Source organism: Pseudophryne corroboree, chromosome 6, assembly GCF_028390025.1.
Source record: "Pseudophryne corroboree isolate aPseCor3 chromosome 6, aPseCor3.hap2, whole genome shotgun sequence".
Taxonomy (NCBI): Eukaryota; Metazoa; Chordata; class Amphibia; order Anura; family Myobatrachidae; genus Pseudophryne; species Pseudophryne corroboree.
Window position 1 is genome coordinate 405,505,948 of NC_086449.1, and position 25,289 is coordinate 405,531,236.

General features: G+C 47.2%; 1 protein-coding gene across 1 annotated transcript in view; it reads left to right on the forward strand.

The window, feature by feature from the left end:
- MCM10 (minichromosome maintenance 10 replication initiation factor) overlaps positions 1 to 25,289 on the forward strand; it is a 206,705-nt gene that overhangs the window by 168,372 nt on the left and 13,044 nt on the right. The window contains exons 16-19 of the mRNA XM_063926891.1: positions 6,476 to 6,594; positions 7,522 to 7,635; positions 7,769 to 7,914; positions 8,250 to 8,292. Of these exons, the coding sequence (XP_063782961.1) occupies positions 6,476 to 6,594; positions 7,522 to 7,635; positions 7,769 to 7,914; positions 8,250 to 8,292 (422 nt within the window). The remainder of the gene's footprint in view (positions 1 to 6,475; positions 6,595 to 7,521; positions 7,636 to 7,768; positions 7,915 to 8,249; positions 8,293 to 25,289) is intronic.

The window sequence follows — 25,289 nt, forward strand, 5'->3', positions numbered from 1 at the left end:
TCCTGCTTCTAAGCAGACTATTGCTCGCTGAATTTGTAGCACAATTCAGCTGGAGCATTCTGCGGCTGGATTGCCGCATCCTAAATCAGTAAAAGCCCATTCCACGAGGAAAGTGGGCTCATCTTGGGCGGCTGCCCGAGGGGTCTCGGCTTTATAACTTTGCCGACCTGCAACTTGGTCAGGGGCAAACACGTTTGCAAAATTCTACAAATTTGATACCCTGGCTGAGGAGGACCTTGAGTTCTCTCATTCGGTGCTGCAGAGTCATCCGCACTCTCCCGCCCGTTTGGGAGCTTTGGTATAATGCCAATGGTCCTTACGGAGTTCCCAGCATCCACTAGGACGTCAGAGAAAATAAGATTTTACTCACCGGTAAATCTATTTCTCGTAGTCCGTAGTGGATGCTGGGCGCCCATCCCAAGTGCGGATTGTCTGCAATACTTGTATGTAGTTATTGCCTAACTAAGGGTTATTGTTGAGCCATCTGTTGAGAGGCTCAGTTATATTTCATACTGTTAACTGGGTATAGTATCACGAGTTATACGGTGTGATTGGTGTGGCTGGTATGAGTCTTACCCGGGATTCAAAATCCTTCCTTATTGTGTCAGCTCTTCCGGGCACAGTATCCTAACTGAGGCTTGGAGGAGGGTCATAGTGGGAGGAGCCAGTGCACACCAGGTAGTCTAAAAGCTTTCTTTTAGTTGTGCCCAGTCTCCTGCGGAGCCGCTATTCCCCATGGTCCTTACGGAGTTCCCAGCATCCACTACGGACTACGAGAAATAGATTTACCGGTGAGTAAAATCTTATTTTTTTCTTCACAGTGCAGCTGGAAGACAGCTCCCCAGGCTCTCCCCTGTAGTTTTCAGGCTCAAAGGGTTAAAAAGAGAGGGGGGGCATTAAATTTAGGCGCAATATATGTATACAAGCAGCTATTGGGGGAAAAATCACTCAGTTATAGTGTTAATCCCTGCATTATATAGCACTCTGGTGTGTGCTGGCATACTCTCTCTCTGTCTCCCCAAAGGACTTTGTGGGGTCCTGTCCTCAGTCAGAGCATTCCCTGTGTGTGTGCGGTGTGTCGGTACGGCTGTGTCGACATGTTGGATGAGGAAGGTTACGTGGAGGCGGAGCAGAGGCCGATAAATGGGATGTCGCCCACTGTGGGGCCGACACCAGAGTGGATGGATAGATTGAAGGTATTAACCGACAATGTCAACTCCTTACATAAAAGGCTGGATGACGTAACAGCTGTGGGACAGCCGGCTTCTCAGCCCGCGCCTGCCCAGGCGTCTCAAAGGCCATCAGGGGCTCAAAAAATGCCCGTTACCTCAGATGGCAGACACAGATGTCGACACGGAGTCTGACTCCAGTGTCGACAAGGTTGAGATATATACACAATCCACTAGGAACATCCGTTACATGATCTCGGCAATGATAAATGTGTTACACATTTCTGACATGAACTCAAGTACCACATAAAAGGGGTTTTATTTTTGGGGAGAAAAAGCAGCCAGTGTTTTGTTCCCCCATCAGATGAGTGAATGAAGTGTGTAAAGAAGCGTGGGTTCCCCCGATAAAAAACTGGTAATTTCTAAAAAGTTACTGATGGCGTACCCTTTCCCGCCAGAGGATAGGTCACGTTGGGAGATATCCCCTAGGGTGGATAAGGCGCTCACACGTTTGTCAAAAAAGGTGGCACTGCCGTCTTAGGATACGGCCACCTTGAAGGAGCCTGCTGATAAAAAGCAGGAGGCTATCCTGAAGTCTGTATATACACACTCAGGTTCTATACTGAGACCTGCATTTGCCTCAGCATACATAGTGCTGCTGCAGCGTGGTCTGATACCCTGTCAGATAATATTAATACCCTAGACAGGGATAATATTTTGCTAACATAGAGCATATTAAAGACGTCGTCTTATAGATGAAGGATGCACAGAGGGATATTTGCCGGCTGGCATCCAGAATTAATGCAATGTCCATTCTGCCAGGAGGGTATTAGAGACCCGGCAGTGGACAGGTGATGCTGCCTTTAAAAGGCACATGGAGATTCTGCCTTATAAGGGTGAGGAATTGTTTGGGGATGGTCTCTGGGACCTCGTATCCACAGCAACAGCTGGGAAGAAAATTTTTTACCTCAGGTTTCCTCACAGCCTAAGAACGCACCGTATTTTCAGGTACAGTCCTTTCGGCTTCAGAAAAGCAAGCGGGTCAAAGGCGCTTCCTTTCTGCACAGAGACAAGGGAAGAAGGAAAAAGCTGCACCAGACAGCCAGTTCCCAGGATCAAAAATCTTCCCCCGCTTCCTCTGAGTCCACCGCATGACGCTGGGGCTCCACAGGTGGAGACGGGTGCGGTGGGGGCGCGTCTCGGGAACTTCAGGGACCAGTGGGCTTGCCCACAGGTGGATCCCTAGGTTTTGCAAGTAGTATCACAGGGATACAGGCTGGAGTTCGAGGCGACTCCCCCTCGCCGTTACCTCACATCAGCCTTGCCGGCTGCCCTCGGAGAAAGGTAGTACTGGCGGCAATTCACAAGCTGTACTTCCAGCAGGTGAAATCAAGGTACCCCTCCTTCAACAAGGCCGGGGTTACTATTCCAAAATGTTGTGGTACCGAAACCAGACGGTTCGGTGATACCCATTCTAAAATTGAATTCCTTGAACACTTATATACGAAGGTTCAAGTTCAAAATGGAATCGCTCAGGGCGATTATTGCAAGCCTGGAGAATTTCATGGTATCACTGGACATCAAGGATGCTTACCTGCATGTCCCTATTTACCCTCTTCACCAGGAGTACCTCAAAATTGTGGTACAGGATTGTCATTACCAATTCCAGACGTTGCCGTTGGTCTGTCCCCGGCACCGAGGGTATTTACCAAGGTAATGGCCGAAATAATTATCCCGTACTTGGACGATCTCCTTATAAAGGCGAGGTCCAGGGAGCAGTTGTTCGTCGGAGTAGCACTATCTCGGGAAGTGCTACAACAGCACGGCTGGATTCTGAATATTCCAAAGTCGCAGCTGGTTCCTACAACGCGTCTACTGTTCCTGGGTATGGTTCTGGACACAGAACAGGATAAAAAGGGTTTCTCCCGGAGGAGAAGTCCAAGGAGTTGTCGTCTCTAGACAGAGACCTCCTAATACAAATACAGGTGTCGGTGCATCAATGCACGCGAGCCCTGGGAAAGATGGTAGCTTCTTACGAAGAAATTCCATTCGCCAGGTCCCATGCAAGGATCTTCCAGTGGGATCTGTTGGACAAGTGGTCCGGGTCGCATCTTCAGATGCATCGGCGGATAACCCTGTCTCCAAGGGCCAGGGTGTCGCTGTTGTGGTGGCTGCAGAGTGCTCATCTTCTAGGGGGCCGCAGATTCGGCATACAGGACTGGGTCCTGGTGACCACGGATACAAGCCTTCGAGGCTGGGGGGCAGTCACACAGGGAAGAAACTTCCAAGGCCTATGGAAAAGTCAGGAGACTTCCCTACACATAAATGTTCTGGAACTAAGGGCCATTTACAATGCCCTAAGTCAGGCTAGACCCCTGCTTCAACACCGGCCGGTGCTGATCCAGTCAGACAACATCACGGCGGTCGCTCATGTAAACCGACAGGGCGGCACAAGAAGCAGGATGGCGATGGCAGAAGCCACAAGGATTCTCCGATGGGCGGAAAATCATGTGTTAGCACTGTCAGCAGTGTTCATTCCCGGAGTGGACAACTGAGAAGCAGACACGACCTCCACCCGGGAGAGTGGGGACTTCATCCAGAAGTCTTCCAAATGATTGTACACCGTTGGGAAAGGCCACAGGTGGACATGATGGCGTCCCGCCTCAACAAAAAGCTACAAAGATATTGCGCCAGGTCAAGGGACCCTAAGGCGATAGCTGTGGACGCTCTGGTAACACCGTGGGTGTACCAGTCGGTGTATGTGTTCCCTTCTCTGCCTCTCTTACCCAGGGTAATGAGAATAATAAGAAGGAGAGGAGTAAGAACTATACTCATTGTTCCGGATTGGCCAAGAAGAGCTTGGTACCCAGAACTCCAAGAAATGATCTCAGAGGACCCATGGCCTCTGCCGCTCAGACAGGACCTGCTGCAGCAGGGGGCCTGTCTGTTCCAAGACGTACCGCTGCTGCGTTTGACGGCATGGCGGTTGAACGCCGGATCCTGAAGGAAAAGGGCATTCCGGAGGAAGTTATCCCTACGCTAATTAAAGCTAGAAAAGAAGTGAACGCAAACCATTATCACCGCATATGGCGGAAATATGTTGCGTGCTGTGAGGCCAGGAAGGCCCCAAAGGAGGAATTTCAGCTAGGTCGATTTCTGCACTTCCTACAGTCAGAGGTGACTATGGGCCTAAAATTGGGTTCCATTAAGGTCCAGATTTCGGCTCTATCGATTTTCTTCCAAAATAGAACTGGCTTCACTGCCTGAAGTTCAGACTTTTGTTAAGGGAGTGCTGCATAGTCAGCCCCCGTTTGTGCCTCCAGTGGCACCGTGGGATCTCAACGTGGTGTTGGATTTCCTGAAGTCGCATTGGGTTGAGCCACTTAAATCCGTGGAGCTACAATACCTCACGTGGAAAGTGGTCATGCTGTGGGCTTTGGCGTCGGCCAGGCGTGTATCAGTATTGGCGGCTTTGTCATGCAAAAGCCCTTATCTGTATTTTATATGGATAAGGCGGAATTGAGGACTCGTTCCCAATTCCTTCCTAAGGTGGTATCAGTTTTTCATGTGAACCAACCTATTGTGGTGCCTGCGGCTACTTGGGACTTGGAGGATTCCTAGTTACTGGACGTAGTCAGGGCCCTGAAAAGTATATGTTTCCAGGACGGCTGGAGTCAGGAAAACTGACTCGCTATTTATCCTGTATGCACCCAACAAGCTGGGTGCTCCTGCTTCTAAGCAGACTATTGCTCGCTGGATCTGTAGCACGATTCAACTTGCACATTCTGCGGCTGGACTGCCGCACCCTAAATCTGTAAAAGCCCATTCCACGAGGAAAGTGGGCTCTTCTTGGGCGGCTGCCCGAGGGGTCTCGGCTTTACAAATTTGCCGAGCTGTTACTTGGTCGGGTTCAAACATTTTTGCAAGAGTCTACAAGTTTGATACCCTGGCTGAGGAGGACCTAGAGTTTGCTCATTCGGTGCTGCAGAGTCATCCGCACTCTCCCGCCCGTTTGGGAGCTTTGGTATAATCCCCATGGTCCTTACGGAGTCCCAGCATCCACTTAGGACGTCAGAGAAAATAAGATTTTACTCACCGGTAAATCTATTTATCGTAGTCCGTAGTGGATGCTGGGCGCCCATCCCAAGTGCGGATTGTCTGCAATACTTGTTTATAGTTATTGCCTAACTAAAGGGTTATTGTTGAGCCATCTGTTGAGAGGCTCAGTTATATTTCATACTGTTAACTGGGTATAGTATCACGAGTTATACGGTGTGATTGGTGTGGCTGGTATGAGTCTTACCCGGGATTCAAAATCCTTCCTTATTGTATCAGCTCTTCCGGGCACAGTATCCTAACTGAGGTCTGGAGGAGGGTCATAGTGGGAGGAGCCAGTGCACACCAGGTAGTCCTAAAGCTTTCTTTAGTTGTGCCCAGTCTCCTGCGGAGCCACTATTCCCATGGTCCTTACGGAGTCCCAGCATCCACTACGGACTACGAGAAATAGATTTACCGGTGAGTAAAATCTTTTTTTCCTTGGTGTTATCCTGTTTAGTTGGCTTAGCGAACCTCCTCTACTTTATCGTTGGTCTTTTCCAGCTCTCCTCTGGCACAGTTTTAACTAGACTGGCTTGGAGGGGGGACATAGTAGGGTAGGAGCTAGTCACATGGTTATAAATTTTAAAGTGCCAGCTCCCAGTTACTGCCTACTATTTCCCCATTGTGTCTGCACTCCAGTGGCCCCTGTGGAATCGGAGAAAGGGATTTATCGGTAAGTACCAAAATCCTGATTTTATTTAAATAATGCGGTCTGTTTTGAACAGTATAACGTGTGAGGAATGAAACGAAGCATCAGTAGGTGCTGATAAATATGAAATCTACATACGATAGGCACTTTGAGGTATATTCTAATATTGCCATTGTAGTGAGATTATCTTTGATTACTAGTGATGTCAGATTGTAAAGGAAAATGATGATTTACGTTTGTTTTATGCAAGTATTCATACATCTTGTGTATTATAAAGCAATAATTTTTCTCTATCATTTTTACAACGAACAATTGATGGAAGGGTCTGCTTCGTTTTGTATTCTTTTTATAAATAGGACATTTTTTTTTATATAATAGGCAATTTTATTGTCTATTGATTATTACCTATGTGCTGTTTTATGTATTGTGATTGGAATGTAAGGTGTTTATTTGTGAGTTTTTCTGGCATGCAGTAAATCGGAGATGAATTCTGGGTATAAGGAGGTATACTTGGAAAATAAAAATTGATTCTAATTTTACATGCAATTGATTTCTACAGCTGCAGATGACAGTGAACCAGCCATGAAAAGACACAGGGAACAACTTGCCTACCTGCAGTCTGAAGAGTTCCAAAAGATTCTAAAAGCCAAATCTAAGCATACTGGGGTCCTCAAAGAGGTATTGCTTTTTATCGTTCCTCTTGCTAATGAAACGTACTTGCATTTGGAGTACAAAAACTAGACTGGTGGTGGTCCTGTAAAAGTCTGAAGCAATACAGTGTTGCACTATAATATAATGGAGATTTGCTTCACACTCTGAATACTACATTCAAGGGATCGATCTGACCTTTTAATCTTTTTAGATTTAGGATGTCTGCTTTCTTGTACTAGTGCACTAGCCGTTATGGTGCTAGTGTTGAGGTTAATATTGTGCAATGTCAAGGCTAAATGCGAGATGCTCCCTTAGAACTTTTTGGACGGAATTCAGTTGTTTTTGTGCAGCCAGTAGATCGCACCCAACGGAGCTATTCAATTGTTTCTCCATTTAGACGTGATCAGCTGCTGGCGAGCTGAGATGTATGAAAAGTGACTGCTTTATGACAATTATACATTGTTGCTCTGGTGGAGCATGGGTGCTTGGTTCACTTCTATAAAAACTACACCAAGATTCGTCATCCTGCCATTCAAGGAGTGTACATTTTGGTCCGGTCCTCTGTCTACGTTGAGTTTAAAGGATTTTACAGGGCTTGGTCTGTGGTGTTGCATACATTCCAACCATATTGGGGTGTTTATTTCTTTCTTAGCCTAATTTTCAGTATATTCCTGTTTTTTGTTAGGTTTTTTTCCCCTTGCATCATGTGCTTTATTACTTGGATGCAGAACACTTGCTGTAACCATTTCATTTATCCACCTGCGTTATATGTGACAACCTCTCATTCCACTACTGAGATGATATTCTATTTCTTGTATTTACTTTTTTATTTACTGTTGTACAGAAGCATTCTAATGATGTACTGAAGGAAGTTTTCATCCTGAACAACAATTTGACTGTACTGTTGTAAAGTGTCCTATGTGTAACAAATTGGTTCATGTGATGTTCTCCTAGGCCGAGGCAGAGATTCAAGAACAATATTTTGAGCCACTGGTGAAGAAAGAACAACTAGAAGAGAAAATGAGGAGTATAAAGGAACAAAAATGCCGTGCAGTGACCTGTAGGACGGTGAGTGGTGAACAAGATAATGGCATATTCTGTGTAGTCTTAATCCAAATTCACAGTTCAGTGTATTTGTTTTACAATATAGTTTAAAAAACAATGACCCTAATTATTTAATTCTTCTCCATGTCTTCCATAGTGTAAATACACTCACTATAAGCTCCTGGACAGCTGTGTTAGTGGAAACCATGACTTCCACTGGCACGATGCTATGAAACGTTTCTTCAAATGTCCATGTGGTAGCAGAACAGTCTCATTAGACAGACTCCCCAAGAAGCACTGCAGGTATACATCACTCCTATTATGCATTGTGTTTCCATGTCATCATGTAGAATGCTTTGTTTTCACTACTGTTTCCAACACTAGTACTTCATAATAAACTTTCATTGGTTCCTGGTACACATTTTTACATTAACATTTTGCGACTATAGCTACATGCATTTGTTTTAGTTTTGCTTGTTTCATTGCGTCTGGTCACTCATGTTGAAGTAATATAGTTTATCTTTAAAATATTTACATATAGCTTTACATTATTTCTTGTTTTTCATAGTGAATACATTTTTTGTTGACCACAAATAAAAATGTATTTTTAAGCCATTTTCCCCCTACTTTTTTTGTAGCACATGTGGGCTGTTCAAATGGGAACGAGATGTAATGCTTAAGGTAAGTGTACACGATGATGGTAGAATAAAATCTTTAGGCATACAGGAGTTCTGCAGCTGTTAACATTCCAATGTTTTGTGTGTCCATGTGTAGGCATGTTTAACGTTTGGCTGCATGCTTACCTATCCCACCCATCTAAGAATAGTTGTGTGCAACTCCTGTCACTGTCTGAAGCACATTTAATTATATGTATTTAATTAGATTTATATATGCAACTTGCCCAATAACGTCTAACTTAAACTGGGACCTGTAAGTGCAATTGGAAGATAACCATTTTGATATGATCATTACTGGGAATTGTGCTCATTTTGGAACTACATGTGATGTGCTATTACAGGTTGTGTGTCCCACATAGCACATCCTCCAAATCCATATGATGGGATAGTCTTTTGAAATCTGAGATCTGCAATGGGATTCCGCATTTCCCAGTTGAAAAGAGGAGGTCATTGATAGGATGCTACATTCTATTTCTCTGAGCATCCTTTGGGGGACACTGAAAACACCATTGGCTTGTGGTGTGAAGGATGCAGACCGGAGGTAGCACAATATAAAAAGAAATTATGCACAGATGGCTTCTACCCCTTTACGCTCCCTAATCTCTCCAGTTTGAAAAATTGATGGAGAGAAGAGGGAACATAAACTCAAAGCCATACGGGATGGAACCAACAAGTCAAACAGCAACCAAGAACTATGAACATAATAATCAAACTGTATGAACTAAATTTAACAAGAACACGCAAGCCGTTAACGCCGAGGCAGGCGTCCAGTGTCACTGAGTGGATTCAGAGAAATGGATTTATCGGTAAGTACCAAAATCCTCTTCTCTTTCATCCACTAGGGGACACTGGAGATCGCAGACGGCTGGGGACGCCCCAAAGATACTCCCATGGGCGGGAGTGCTGTTTGTAGCCTGAAGAACCAAACGTCCAAATATTGTATCTCTAGATGCAAACGTATGAAACTTGTAAAATCGAGTGGACGTGTGTCCAGCTCTGCAGAGTTGGGTAGTGGAGGCACCTCTAGCTGCAGCCCATGAAGCACCCACTGATCTGGTGGTATGTGCACCTACCCGCAATGGAACCCTCTTACCACTAGAGATATATGCCTGTTTGATGGTTAAGACGTATCCATCTGTCCAAGGTTTGTTTTGATGCCGGCCAACCCCTCCTGGGCCCATCATACAGAACAAACAAAAGCGTCAGATTTCCTAATAGAAGCCGTAGCCTGTACGTAAACCCTTAAGGCTCTGACCACATCCAAAGACAAGTCCCCCTCTGCCAATCCTTGGAAGGAGGGGACCACAATGGGTTGGTTAATGTGGAAACCCGACACCACCTTGGGTAAAAATTCTGCTTTTGTGCGGAGCTCCTTTCTGTCCACATGAAAAACTAGGAAAGAATTTTTACACGACCGAGCCCCTAACTCAGAGACCCTCCTCGCCGATACCAAAGCTAGGAGCAGGGCTACTTTCCAGGTCATGTATTTCAGATCTGCCTTCAAGACAGAATCTTAGTGGCCTCTTTTAAAGCCATGTGGCTTCTTGTTCCTCCCTGACTGTTTATGTATGCTGCCGCCGTCACATTGTCTGACTGTACTCTCACGAGTTGAGCCCATACTAGGTCTTCCGCCATCAGAAGTGCATTGTAAATGGCTCTTAGCTCCAATACATTTATTGGGAGACTGGTCTCCTGCGGTGACAATCTTCCCTGAAACTGATGGCTGTCCAATACTGCTCCCCAACCTCTGAGACTGGCATCTGTTGTCAAGATTTTCCAAACCCAGATTCCAAACCTCCGCTAGGTTCCTGTGGACCGACCACCAAATTAACGAGGTCCTGGCCTGGGGCTACAAGCGAATCCTTCTGTGAAGTTGTAAATGCATGCCTGCCTCCTGAGAAATCGGGCTCAGCCTAAACTGTCTGGAGTGTAGTCTGCCGTATTGGATCGCTTCGGCTACCATCTTCCCTAGAAGGCGTACACAAAGATGTAGAGAGACCATCTGGGTTTTGTAGAACCTGACGTACCATTTCCTTGATGTCTCGAATCTTGTCTTCTGGGAGAAACACCTTCATTTGAATCGTATCTAAAATGATGCCCAGGAATTGAATCCTCTGTGTTGGTTGCGGATTGGATTTCTTGAAATTTATGATCCAGCTGTGTCTAATCAGAAACTGGTGAGTGATCTGAGCATCCCGGATCAACCAGTCCTGAGAGGGAGCCTTGATAAGTAGGTCATCCAAATACGGTATTATCGTTATGCCGAACGATCTCAATTTCGCTGACTGCCATGATCTTTGTGAAGACTCTCGGGGCTGATAGGCCGAACAGTAGAGCTCTGAACTTGTAATGAGACATGTCCACTGCAAACCGTAAATAGGCTTGGTGCGGGGTCCAAATTGGGTCATGTAAGTACACATACTTTATGTCCATTGACACCGTGAACTCCTTTTGCTTCAGTCCCGCAATGATTAAGTCCATCTTGAATCTGTAAGTTGTCAGGAATTGGTTTAACACCTTTAAATTGAGAGTTGGTCTGACAGACCCATCTGGTTTTGGCACAAATTTTTTTTTATAAAATACCGTTCCTCTTTGAGGATTCGGAACAGGCAAAATTACTTCCGTCTGAAGTAATTTTCGAATTGCTGTGTTTAATGCCTTTGCTTTCTGAGGGCACCGAGGAAAGCCTGTCGGGAAGAACTGACTGAGGTTGGTTCAGAAATTCTATTTTGTAACCCAGGGAAATAATAATTTTGGTCCAGACTTAATGTGAGGTTTCGACCCAGGTGTACTGAAACCTTTCCAACCGTGCGCCCACCATAGGAGACCCAAGGTGAGCTGGGAGACCGTCATGCCACGGTCTTGTCAGCGGGTTTAGGGTCCTGTTTTTCGGGCTGTGGACTGAGAATGGCCTCTGCCTCTGTTCCCAAGAGTTTGAGCGCCAAAACCACTTCCTCTAGCTCGAAAGGATTGAGACCTAAATTAATTGAACACCGGACTAGAGTAATTTTTTCTGACCGGTGGCGTAGTTGTAGGATACGTGGTGGGCAGAAAAGTAAATTTTCCCGCTGTTGCCTGGCCCAAATAAAGCTTCCTCTACCCCTTTGTAGCCTCCACTGCTTTCTTGGAAACAGAATCCACTTGCCGTTCTCTGATCCACAGAATCCATCTGGCCGATATAGCCGAAGCCGAGATGCGTGATGCTATCCTGCTAGCGTCCTTTGTAGCTTGGCAAATGTATGTAGCCAACTCACGGATATGCTCCGCTAGTAGAACTATTTCTTCCTGATTATCTTCCGCCACTGCCTGAACAATTTGACCAGCCCATGCTACAATAGGCTTATTAACGCAAGCACTGAAAATTGTAGGTCTTTGTGATGCTCCTGCAGCCAAAAAGATAGATTTTAGTGCCGTATCCAACTTTCGTTCTGACACATCCTTTAGTCTAGTCACGTTTGGTATAGGTAAAATTGTCTTATTAGACAATCTAGCCAGGGAGGTGTCCACAATCGACGGGACCTCCCACTTAGACATGACACCCTTAGGCAGTGTGTAATTAGCGGTAAACTTTTTGGGAATATGGAAGAGGCTATCTTGCTGCTTCCATGCTTCTCCCATTTGATCCTGGATAGTCTGAGGAATCGGAAAAACTACTGTTTGCTGTTTCTGAGACTCAAATAGATCAAAGACCTCAGGTTCCTTTAACCTCTTCTTCTTTGAAGTTAAGGACCTGTTTTACAGCTTCAATAAGAGATTCTTACCCCTTGACCTCAGCATCATCCTCCTGAGGACTGACATCAGTTATCTATCACCTCTACTGACTCTCCCTCCTCCTCTTCTGACTCTTCTTGCAGGATAGGGAGGGGTCTCTTTACTGCTTTATGCACATTCTTTTCTACCTGTGCGGGCGGAGTTATTCTAATTAGTAATTCCTCCATAGTCTTGGAAAAATCCGCAGCCCATTCTAAATGTTGCTTGCGGGATTCTGCCATTTCCTTAGAAATATCAGCCAGGGCATGTTCCCATGTCCCGGAGGGACCACTGCTCCCATGTTGAGCGTCCATTCCCAAACATGTGTCGCACACCCTGGAGCTGCCAACATAAGTGCTCCTTTTCTCTGACGTCCTAGTGGATGCTGGGGACTCCGTAAGGACCATGGGGAATAGACGGGCTCCGCAGGAGACTGGGCACTCTAAAAGAAAGATTAGGTACTATCTGGTGTGCACTGGCTCCTCCCTCTATGCCCCTCCTCCAGACCTCAGTTAGAATCTGTGCCCGGCCAGAGCTGGATGCACCTAGTGGGCTCTCCTGAGCCTGCTAGTAAAGAAAGTAATGTTAGGTTTTTTATTTTCAGTGAGATCTGCTGGCAACAGACTCACTGCTACGTGGGACCGAGGGGAGAGAAGCAAACGTACCTGTTCACAGCTAGGTTGCGCTTCTTAGGCTACTGGACACCATTAGCTCCAGAGGGTTCGAACACAGGCAAAGGTCCTCGGTCGTCCGTTCCCGGAGCCGCGCCGCCGTCCCCCTCGCAGAGCCAGAAGATCAGAAGTTGGTGATGAAATCGGCGGCTGAAGACTCCTGTCTTCATTAAGGTAGCGCACAGCACCGCAGCTGTGCGCCATTGCTCCCACTGCACACCACACACTCCGGTCACTGTAGGGTGCAGGGCGCTGGGGGGGGGGCGCCCTGGGCAGCAATAAGAATACCTTTGGCATAAAAAAGACACATAATACAGTCTGTGACTGTATATGTGTAAAACCCCCGCCATTTTTTAGTCAGAAACAGCGGGACAGAATCCCGCCGCTGAGGGGGCGGGGCCTTCTTCCTCAGCACACCAGTGCCATTTCTCTTCACAGCTCCGCTGGAAGGACGCTCTCCTGGCACTAAGAGGGTAAAAAGAGAGGGGGGGCACATAAATTTAGGCAAAAGGTGTATTGATACAGCAGCTATTGGGAAAAATTCACTTCTGGTAGTGTGTATACCTGTGTATATAGCGCTGTGGTGTGTGCTGGCATACTCTTTCTCTGTCTCCCCATAGACCTTGTGGGGTCCTGTCCTCAGTCAGAGCATTCCCTGTGTGTGTGCTGTGTGTCGGTACGGTTGTGTCGACATGTTTGATGAGGAGGGTTACGTGGAGGCGGAGCAAGTGCAGATAAATGTGGTGTCGCCCCCGTCGGTGCCGACACCTGATTGGATGGATATGTGGAAGGTCTTAAATGACAATGTGAACTCATTACATAAGAGATTTGATTATGTTGCTGCCGGGGGACAGCCGGGCTCTCAACCTGGGCCTGCCCAGGCGCCTCAGAGGCCGTCAGCGTCTCAAAAACGCCCACTATCTCAGTTGGTTGACACAGATGTCGACACGGAGTCCGACTCCAGCGTCGACGAGGATGAGGCACTATTACAGCCCAAAATGACTAAGGCCACCCGATACATGATTATTGCAATGAAAAATGTATTACACATTTCAGAGGCTGACCCTGTCCCTGACAAGAGGGTAAATATGTTTGGGGAGAAAAAGCAGCCAGTGACTTTTCCCCCGTCACATTAATTAAATGAGTTATGTGAAGAAGCGTGGTCTTTCCCTGATAAGAAAGTGGTGATTCCCAAGAGAATACTAATGGCGTACCCTTTCTCGCCAACGGATAGGTTACGCTGGGAATCCTCCCCTAGGGTTGACAAGGCCCTGACGCGCTTATCTAAAAGAGTGGCCCTGCCGTCTCAGGATACGGCCGCCCTAAAGGAACCTGCGGATAGGAAGCAGGAAGGTATCTTGCAGTCTGTGTATACACACTCTGGTACTCTACTGAGACCGGCTATTGCTTCAGCTTGGATGTGCAGTGCTGTTGCAGCATGGACAGATACTCTGTCAGAGGGGTTGGATACCCTGGACAGGGATACCGTATTGCTAACACTTAGCCATATTAAAGACGTCGTCTTATATATGCGGGATGCCCAGAGGGACATTTGCCTGCTGGGCTCTCGAATAAATGCAATGTCCATTTCTCTATCGTCCTAGTGGATGCTGGGGTTCCTGAAAGGACCATGGGGAATAGCGGCTCCGCAGGAGACAGGGCACAAAAAGTAAAGCTTTTTCCGATCAGGTGGTGTGCACTGGCTCCTCCCCCTATGACCCTCCTCCAGACTCCAGTTCTCCTAAAGAGCTGCTTAGAAAAAGTTTAGCTAGGTTTTTTATTTTACAGTGATTCCTGCTGGCAACAGGATCACTGCAGCGAGGGACTGAGGGGAGAAGGAGTCAACTCACCTGCGTGCAGGATGGATTGGCTTCTTGGCTACTGGACATCAAGCTCCAGAGGGACGATCACGGGTACAGCCTGGATGGTCACCGGAGCCACGCCGCCGGCCCCCTTGCAGATGCTGAAGACAGAAGAGGTCCAGAATCGGCGGCTGAAGACTCCTGCAGTCTTCAAAAGGTAGCGCACAGCACTGCAGCTGTGCGCCATTTTCCTCTCAGCACACTTCACACGGCAGTCACTGAGGGTGCAGGGCGCTGGGAGGGGGGCGCCCTGGGAGGCAAAATGATTACCTATAAAGGCTAAAAATACCTCACATATAGCCCTAGAGGCTATATGGAGATATTTAACCCCTGCCTGATTTCTCTAAATAGCGGGAGACGAGCCCGCCAGAAAAGGGGCGGGGCCTATCTCCTCAGCACACGGCGCCATTTCCTCTCACAGCTCCGCTGGTCAGGACGGCTCCCAAGTCTCTCCCCTGCACTGCACTACAGAAACAGGGTAAAACAGAGAGGGGGGGGGCACATTTATGGCGATAATTTGATATAACAAAGCAGCTATAAGGGAGCACTTACTATAAGGCTATCCCTGATATATATATAGCGCTTTTGGTGTGTGCTGGCAAACTCTCCCTCTGTCTCCCCAAAGGGCTAGTGGGTCCTGTCTTCGTTAGGAGCATTCCCTGTGTGTCTGCTGTGTGTCGGTACGTGTGTGTCGACATGTATGAGGACGATATTGGTGTGGAGGCGGAGCAATTGCCAAATATGAGGATGTCACCCCCTAGGGAGTCGACACCGGAATGGATGCCTTTATTTATGGAACTACGGGATAGTGTCAACACGCTAAAGCAGTCGTTTGACGACATGAGGCGGCCGGACAATCAATTAGTGCCTGTCCAGGCGACTCAAACACCGTCAGGGGCTGTGAAACGCCCTTTGCCTCAGTCGGTCGACACAGACCCAGACACAGGCGATGACTCCAGTGGTGACGGTGACGAATCAACCGTATTTTCCAGTAGGGCCACACGTTATATGATTTTGGCAATGAAGGAGGCGTTACATTTAGCTGATACTACAGGTACCACTAAACAGGGTATTATGTGGGGTATGAAAAAACTACCTATAGTTTTTCCTGAATCAGAAGAATTAAATGACGCGTGTAATGAAGCGTGGGTTGCCCCTGATAAAAAACTGATAATTTCAAAGAAATTATTGGCATTATACCCTTTCCCGCCAGAGGTTAGGGAGCGCTGGGAAACACCTCCTAGGGTGGACAAGGCGCTAACACGCTTATCTAAACAAGTGGCGTTACCCTCTCCTGAGACGGCCGCACTTAAAGATCCATCAGATAGGAGGATGGAAAATATCCAAAAAAGTATATACACACATGCAGGTGTTATACTACGACCAGCTGTAGCGACTGCCTGGATGGGCAGTGCTGGGGTAGTTTGGTCAGAGTCCCTGATTGAAAATATTGATACCCTGGACAGGGACAATATTTTACTGTCGTTAGAACAAATAAAGGATGCATTTCTTTATATGCGTGATGCACAGAGGGATATCTGCACACTGGCATCACGGGTAAGTGCTATGTCCATTTCGGCCAGAAGAGCTTTATGGACGCGACAGTGGACAGGCGATGCGGATTCAAAACGGCATATGGAAGTTTTGCCGTATAAAGGGGAGGAGTTATTTGGAGTCGGTCTATCAGATTTGGTGGCCACGGCTACAGCCGGGAAATCCACCTTTCTACCTCAAGTCACTCCCCCACAGAAAAAGGCACCGACTTTTCAACCGCAGCCCTTTCGTTCCTTTAAAAATAAGAGAGCAAAGGGCTATTCATATCTGCCACGAGGCAAAGGTCGAGGGAAGAGACAGCAACACGCAGCTCCTTCCCAGGAACAGAAGCCCTCCCCGGCTTCTACAAAAGCCTCAGCATGACGCTGGGGCTCCTCAAGCGGACTCGGGGATGGTGGGCGGTCGTCTCAAAAATTACAGCGCGCAGTGGGCTCACTCGCAGGTAGATCCCTGGATCCTGCAGATAATATCTCAAGGGTACAGGTTGGAATTAGAGACGGATCCACCTCGCCGTTTCCTGAAGTCTGCTTTACCAACGTCCCCCTCCGAAAGGGAGACGGTTTTGGAAGCCATTCACAAGCTGTACTCTCAGCAGGTGATAGTCAAGGTACCTCTTCTACAACAAGGGAAGGGGTATTATTCCACTCTTTTTGTGGTACCGAAGCCGGATGGCTCGGTAAGGCCTATTCTAAATCTGAAGTCCTTGAACCTGTACATAAAGAAGTTCAAGTTCAAAATGGAGTCACTCAGAGCAGTGATAGCGAACCTGGAAGAGGGGGACTTTATGGTATCCTTGGACATCAAGGATGCGTATCTCCACGTTCCAATTTACCCCTCACACCAGGGGTACCTCAGGTTCGTTGTACAAAACTGTCACTATCAGTTTCAGACGCTGCCGTTCGGATTGTCCACGGCACCTCGGATCTTTACAAAGGTAATGGCCGAGATGATGATTCTTCTTCGAAGAAAAGGCGTATTAATTATCCCATACTTGGACGATCTCCTAATAAGGGCGAGGTCCAGAGAACAGCTAGAGATGGGATTAGCACTGTCTCAAGAAGTGCTAAAACAGCACGGGTGGATTCTGAATATTCCAAAATCCCAGTTAATGCCGACAACTCGTCTGCTGTTCCTAGGGATGATTCTGGACACGGTTCAGAAAAAGGTTTTTCTCCCGGAGGAAAAAGCCAAGGAGTTATCCGACCTTGTCAGGAACCTCCTAAAACCAGGAAAGGTGTCTGTACATCAATGCACAAGAGTCCTGGGAAAAATGGTGGCTTCTTACGAAGCAATTCCATTCGGCAGATTCCACGCAAGAATTTTCCAAAGGGATCTGTTGGACAAATGGTCAGGGTCGCATCTTCAGATGCACCTACGGATAACCCTGTCTCCAAGGACAAGGGTGTCTCTTCTGTGGTGGTTGCAGAGTCCTCATCTATTGGAGGGCCGCAGATTCGGCATACAGGATTGGATCCTGGTGACCACGGACGCCAGCCTGAGAGGCTGGGGAGCAGTCACACAAGGAAGAAACGTCCAGGGAGTATGGACGAGCCTGGAAACGTCTCTTCACATAAACATTCTGGAACTAAGAGCAATATACAATGCTCTAAGCCAGGCAGAACCTCTGCTTCAGGGAAAACCGGTGTTGATCCAGTCGGACAACATCACGGCAGTCGCCCATGTGAACAGACAGGGCGGCACAAGAAGCAGGAGTGCAATGGCAGAAGCTGCAAGGATTCTTCGCTGGGCAGAGAATCATGTGATAGCGCTATCAGCAGTGTTCATCCCGGGAGTGGACAACTGGGAAGCAGACTTCCTCAGCAGACACGATCTTCACCCGGGAGAGTGGGGACTTCATGCAGAAGTCTTCCACATGCTGGTAACCCGTTGGGAAAGACCAATGGTGGACATGATGGCGTCTCGCCTCAACAAAAAACTGGACAGGTATTGCGCCAGGTCAAGAGATCCGCAGGCAATAGCTGTGGACGCGCTGGTAACGCCTTGGGTGTACCAGTCGGTGTATGTGTTTCCTCCTCTGCCTCTCATACCAAAAGTATTGAGAATTATACGGCAAAGAGGCGTAAGAACGATACTAGTGGTTCCGGATTGGCCAAGAAGGACTTGGTACCCGGAACTTCAAGAGATGATCACGGAAGATCCGTGGCCTCTACCTCTAAGGAGGGACTTGCTTCAGCAGGGTCCCTGTCTGTTTCAAGACTTACCGCGGCTGCGTTTGACGGCATGGCGGTTGAACGCCGGATCCTAATGGAAAAAGGCATGCCGGAAGAAGTCATTCCTACTTTGATTAAAGCAAGGAAAGAAGTAACCGTGCAACATTATCACCGAATTTGGCGAAAATATGTTGCGTGGTGCGAAGATCGGAGTGCTCCGACGGAGGAATTTCAACTGGGTCGATTCCTACATTTCCTGCAATCAGGATTGTCTATGGGTCTCAAATTGGGATCTATTAAGGTTCAAATTTCGGCCCTGTCGATTTTCTTTCAAAAAGAATTGGCTTCAGTCCCTGAAGTCCAGACCTTTGTTAAGGGAGTGCTGCATATACAGCCTCCTGTGGTGCCTCCAGTGGCACCGTGGGATCTCAATGTAGTTTTGGATTTTCTAAAATCTCATTGGTTTGAACCACTAAATAAGGTGGATTTGAAATATCTCACTTGGAAAGTGACCATGCTTCTAGCCCTGGCTTCTGCCAGGAGAGTGTCAGAATTGGCAGCTTTATCTTACAAAAGCCCATATCTGATTTTCCATTCGGACAGGGCAGAACTGCGGACTCGTCCGCATTTTCTCCCTAAGGTGGTGTCAGCATTTCATCTGAACCAGCCTATTGTAGTGCCTGCGGCTACAAGTGACTTGGAGGACTCCAAGTTACTGGACGTTGTCAGAGCATTAAAAATATATATTGCAAGAACAGCTGGAGTCAGAAAATCTGACTCGTTGTTTATATTGTATGCACCCAACAAGATGGGTGCTCCTGCGTCTAAGCAGACGATTGCTCGTTGGATCTGTAGCACAATCCAACTGGCACATTCTGTGGCAGGCCTGCCACAGCCTAAATCTGTAAAGGCCCACTCCACAAGGAAGGTGGGCTCATCTTGGGCGGCTGCCCGAGGGGTCTCGGCATTACAACTTTGCCGAGCAGCTACGTGGTCAGGGGAGAACACGTTTGTAAAATTTTACAAATTTGATACTCTGGCTAAGGAGGACCTGGAGTTCTCTCATTCGGTGCTGCAGAGTCATCCGCACTCTCCCGCCCGTTTGGGAGCTTTGGTATAATCCCCATGGTCCTTTCAGGAACCCCAGCATCCACTAGGACGATAGAGAAAATAAGATTTTACTTACCGATAAATCTATTTCTCGGAGTCCGTAGTGGATGCTGGGCGCCCATCCCAAGTGCGGATTATCTGCATAAATTGTACATAGTTATTGTTAACTTATTCGGGTTATTGTTGTAGGAAGCCATCTTTCAGAGGCTCCGCTGTTATCATACTGTTAACTGGGTTTAGATCACAAGTTGTACGGTGTGATTGGTGTGGCTGGTATGAGTCTTACCCGGGATTCAAAATCCTCCCTTATTGTGTACGCTCGTCCGGGCACAGTACCTAACTGGAGTCTGGAGGAGGGTCATAGGGGGAGGAGCCAGTGCACACCACCTGATCGGAAAAAGCTTTACTTTTTGTGCCCTGTCTCCTGCGGAGCCGCTATTCCCCATGGTCCTTTCAGGAACCCCAGCATCCACTACGGACTCCGAGAAATAGATTTATCGGTAAGTAAAATCTTATTTTCTGCCAGGAGGGTCTTATGGACTCGGCAATGGACAGGGGATGCCGACTCTAAAAAAACACATGGAGGTTTTGCCTTATAAGGGTGAGGAATTGTTTGGGGACGGTCTCTCGGACCTCGTATCCACAGCGACAGCTGGAAAGTCGACTTTCTTGCCACAGGTTTCCTCACAGCCTAAGAAAGCACCGTATTACCAAATGCAGTCCTTTCGTTCTCAAAAAAGCAAGAGAGTCAGAGGTGCATCCTTTCTTGCCAGAGGCAGGGGTAGAGGAAAGAAGCTGCACCATGCAGCCAGTTCTGAGGAACAAAAGTCCTCCCCTGCTTCCACTAAGTCCACCGCATGACGCTGGGGCTCCACAGGCGGAGCCAGGAGCGGTGGGGGCGCGTCTCCGAAATTTCTGCAACCAGTGGGTTCGCTCACAAGTGGATCCTTGGGCTATACAAATTGTATCTCAGGGATACAAGCTGGAATTCGAAGTGACGCCCCCTCACCGTTACCTAAAATCCGCCTTGCCAGCTTCTCCCACGGGGAAGGAGATAGTCCTGACGGCTATATACAGCTTGTACCTCCAGCAAGTGATAATAATGGTACCTCCCCTTCAGCAGGGAAGGGGTTACTATTCCACACTGTTTGTGGTACCGAAACCGGACGGTTCGGTAAGACCCATTCTAAATTTAAAATCCTTGAACATTTACATGAAAAAGTTCAGGTTCAAAATGGAATCGCTCAGAGCGGTCATTGCCAGCCTGGAAGAGGGGGATTTTATGGTATCTCTGGACATCAAGGATGCGTACTTACATGTCCCCATTTATCCGCCTCACCAGGAGTACCTCAGGTTTGTGGTACAGGACTGTCATTACCAATTCCAGACGTTGCCGTTTGGTCTATCCACGGCACCGAGAGTCTTTACCAAGGTAATGGCGGAGATGATGGTACTTCTCCGGAAGCAAGGAGTTACAGTTATCCCGTACTTGGACGATCTCCTTATAAAGACTAGGTCCAGAGAGCAGTTGTTGGTCAGCGTAGCGCACTCTCAGGAAGTGTTGCTACGGCACGGCTGGATTCTGAATATTCCAAAGTCGCAGCTGATTCCTACGACGCGTCTGCCCTTCCTGGGCATGATTCTGGACACAACAGAAGAAGGTATTTCTCCCGGAGGAGAAGGCTCAGGAGTTAATGACCATGGTCAGGGATCTCCTGAAACCAAAGCAGGTGTCGGTGCATCACTGCACGCGAGTCCTGGGAAAGATGGTAGTGTCATACGAAGCCATTCCTTTCGGCAGGTTCCATGCCAGGATCTTTCAGTGGGATCTGTTGGACAAGTGGTCCGGATCGCATCTTCAGATGCATCGGCTGATCGCCCTGTCCCCGAGGGCCAGGGTGTCTCTTCTGTGGTGGCTGCAGTGCGCATCTTCTCGAGGGCCGCAGGTTCGGCATACAGGACTGGGTCCTGGTGACCACGGATGCAAGCCTCCGCGGATGGGGGGCAGTCACTCAGGCAAGAAACTTCCAGGGGCTGTGGTCAAGTATGGAGACTCGTCTGCACATAAACATACTGGAATTAAGGGCCATATACAACGCCCTGAGTCAAGCGGAGCCCCTGCTTCGAGACCAACCAGTGCTGATTCAGTCAGACAACATCACGGCAGTCACCCATGTAAACCGACAGGGCGGCACAAGAAGCAGGGTGGCAATGGCGGAAGCCACAAGGATTCTTCGTTGGGCGGAGAATCACGTACAAGCATTGTCAGCAGTGTTCATTCCGGGAGTGGACAACTGGGAAGCAGACTTCCTCAGCAGGCACGACCTCCACCCGGGAGAGTGGGGACTTCATCAAGAAGTCTTCGAGCAGATTGCAAATCGGTGGGAACGGCCACAGGTGGACATGATGGCGTCCCGCCTAAACAAAAAGCTAAAAAAATATTGCTCCAGGTCAAGGGACCCTCAGGCGATAGCTGTGGACGCACTGGTAACTCCGTGGGTGTACCAGTCGGTATATGTGTTAAAAATACCTTATAAATAAGGCTGGCATATCTGTAACGTGAATGAGCCAGAATGCCCAGCGTGGCATACCAGTGTAAAAAACTGTAGTGTTAATAAATTAGTATTTAGGAAGCCGAAGCTATAGAGAGGGTGATACAAACATGAAATGTAATTAAAATAGAGAAATAGTGTTAGAAAATTAATAAGTGAAAAGTGTTAATAGAATGTAAAGGTAACATAGAAACATAGAATTTGACGGCAGATAAGAACCACTTGGCCCATCTAGTCTGCCCCTTTTTTATTTTATCCTTTAGGCAATCTCAACCCTTTTTTAACCTTGATTCTTTGTAAGGATATTCAGATGCCTGTCCCAAGCATGTTTAAATTGCCCTACAGTCTTAGCCTTAGTCTTGGGTATGCCACACTAAAGCCATCCAGCTCAGCCAGTCCAGAGGCACCACACCTCACACCTCCATTACCCCAATCTGGGTCTAATATTAACCAGCAAGGAGCCACATGATAATGGCTCCTTACTAAAATATGTCTAAGCTAAGAGCTACCTACCTTGGAGCAACCCCATAATGCTCCATGTGGCATGTCAGGGCCTGCACCTTCTCCTAATGCAGGAACCTCTCTGCCTCTCACAACAGACCTATAGATTGGTAAATGCTCAATTAGCTTAGTGATATCATTCAGGTGCTCGAAAGGAAGGGGTATTTCTGAGCAAGAAAAAAAGCAATTGGTTTCCCCAGCACCCTGAATGATAACAGTAACCAGATATAAATCCCACATGATAATAGAATTCAGAGATCTTAGTTACACATATTTGCGCAAATGTGTGGTTAAGCCCCAAAGCCGCATCAAGGTCTCTCTGTATATTTGGGATCCCTAGCGCTATATCTAGGTGCAGGGTGTGGCACCCCAAAACACCAGAATGAGCCAGAAAGCCCAGCGTGGCATACCAGTGTAAAAAACTATAGTGTTAATAAGTTCGTATTTAGGAAGCCGAAGCTATAGAGAGGGTGATACAAACATGAAATGTAATTAAAATAGAGAAATAGTGTTAGAAAATTAATAAGTGAAAAGTGTTAATAGAATGTAAAGGTATGCCACACTAAAGCCATCCAGCTCAGCCAGTCCAGAGGCACCACACCTCACACCTCCATTACCCCAATCTGGGTCTAATATTAACCAGCAAGGAGCCACATGATAATGGCTCCTTACTAAAATATGTCTAAGCTAAGAGCTACCTACCTTGGAGCAACCCCATAATGCTCCATGTGGCATGTCAGGGCCTGCACCTCCTCCTAATGCAGGAACCTCTCTGCCTCTCACAACAGACCTATAGATTGGTAAATGCTCAATTAGCTTAGTGATATCATTCAGGTGCTCGAAAGGAAGGGGTATTTCTGAGCAAGAAAAAAAGCAATTGGTTTCCCCAGCACCCTGAATGATAACAGTAACCAGATATAAATCCCACATGATAATAGAATTCAGAGATCTACGTTACACATATTTGCGCAAATGTGTGGTTAAGCCCCAAAGCTGCATCAAGGCCTCTCTGTATATTTGGGGTCCCTAGCGCTATATCTAGGTGCAGGGTGTGGCACCCCAAAACACCAGAATGTGGCTCCTTGCTGGTTAATATTAGACCCAGATTGGGGTAATGGAGGTGTGAGGTGTGGTGCCTCTGGACTGGCTGAGCTGGATGGCTTTAGTGTGGCATACCTTTACATTCTATTAACACTTTTCACTTATTAATTTTCTAACACTATTTCTCTATTTTAATTACATTTCATGTTTGTATCACCCTCTCTATAGCTTCGGCTTCCTAAATACTAATTTATTAACACTATAGTTTTTTACACTGGTATGCCACGCTGGGCTTTCTGGCTCATTCTGGTGTTTTGGGGTGCAACACCCTGCACCTAGATATAGCGCTAGGGACCCCAAATATACAGAGAGGCCTTGATGCGGCTTTGGGGCTTAACCACACATTTGCGCAAATATGTGTAACGAAGATCTCTGAATTCTATTATCATGTGGGATTTATATCTGGTTACTGTTATCATTCAGGGTGCTGGGGAAACCAATTGCTTTTTTTCTTGCTCAGAAATACCCCCTCCTTGCGAGCACCTGAATGATATCACTAAGCTAATTGAGCATTTACCAATCTATATGTCTGTTGTGAGAGGCAGAGAGGTTCCTGCATTAGGAGGAGGTGCAGGCCCTGACATGCCACATGGAGCATTATGGGGTTGCTCCAAGGTAGGTAGCTCTTAGCTTAGACATATTTTAGTAAGGAGCCATTATCATGTGGCTCCTTGCTGGTTAATATTAGACCCAGATTGGGGTAATGGAGGTGTGAGGTGTGGTGCCTCTGGACTGGCTGAGCTGGATGGCTTTAGTATGGCATACCTTTACATTCTACTAACACTTTTCACTTATTAATTTTCTAACACTATTTCTCTATTTTAATTACATTTCATGTTTGTATCACCCTCTCTATAGCTTCGGCTTCCTAAATACTAATTTATTAACACTATAGTTTTTTACACTGGTATGCCACGCTGGGCTTTCTGGCTCATTCTGGTGTTTTGGGGTGCCACACCCTGCACCTAGATATAGCGCTAGGGACCCCAAATATACAGAGAGGCCTTGATGCGGCTTTGGGGCTTAACCACACATTTGCGCAAATATGTGTAACTAAGATCTCTGAATTCTATTATCATGTGGGATTTATATCTGGTTACTGTTATCATTCAGGGTGCTGGGGAAACCAATTGCTTTTTTTCTTGCTCAGAAATACCCCTTCCTTTCGAGCACCTGAATGATATCACTAAGCTAATTGAGCATTTACCAATCTATATATCTGTAACGTGCCCTGGCACTGCCCGCAAACCCCCACCAGGATAAACATGTAAAAATAAGCGGGAAGAAGCGCGCCATGTTGGGGGCGGGGCTTCTTCCTCCAGGCGCACTCGGCGCCATTTCCTCCTCCAAGCAGCAGCGCTGGTCCTTCCTCACAGCAGACAAGTACCAGAGGCTATAAAAACGAGAGGGGGGGGGGGGGGGGGGCAGATTATTTCTATACAGATATATAGCGCTGCAGCTCTGTGACACTTGAGGGTGTTTTCAGACCTGCACTTTGGCGCTGGGGTGTGAGCTGGCTCCTTTCCTTTTGTTCCCTCACAGGCTTTTCTTTGGGTGCTGTTAGGGAGACAACATGTCTGAGGCAGAATTTTCCTCTCAGAGGGATAATTTATTGGGGACACCAAATGTTTTGGGGGTCCTGTCGGCACCGCCGACGGCTGATTGGTTAACTGCTTTAAATGCTAATGTTACACTGTTAAATCAAAAGTTTACTGAATCTGACTCTCAA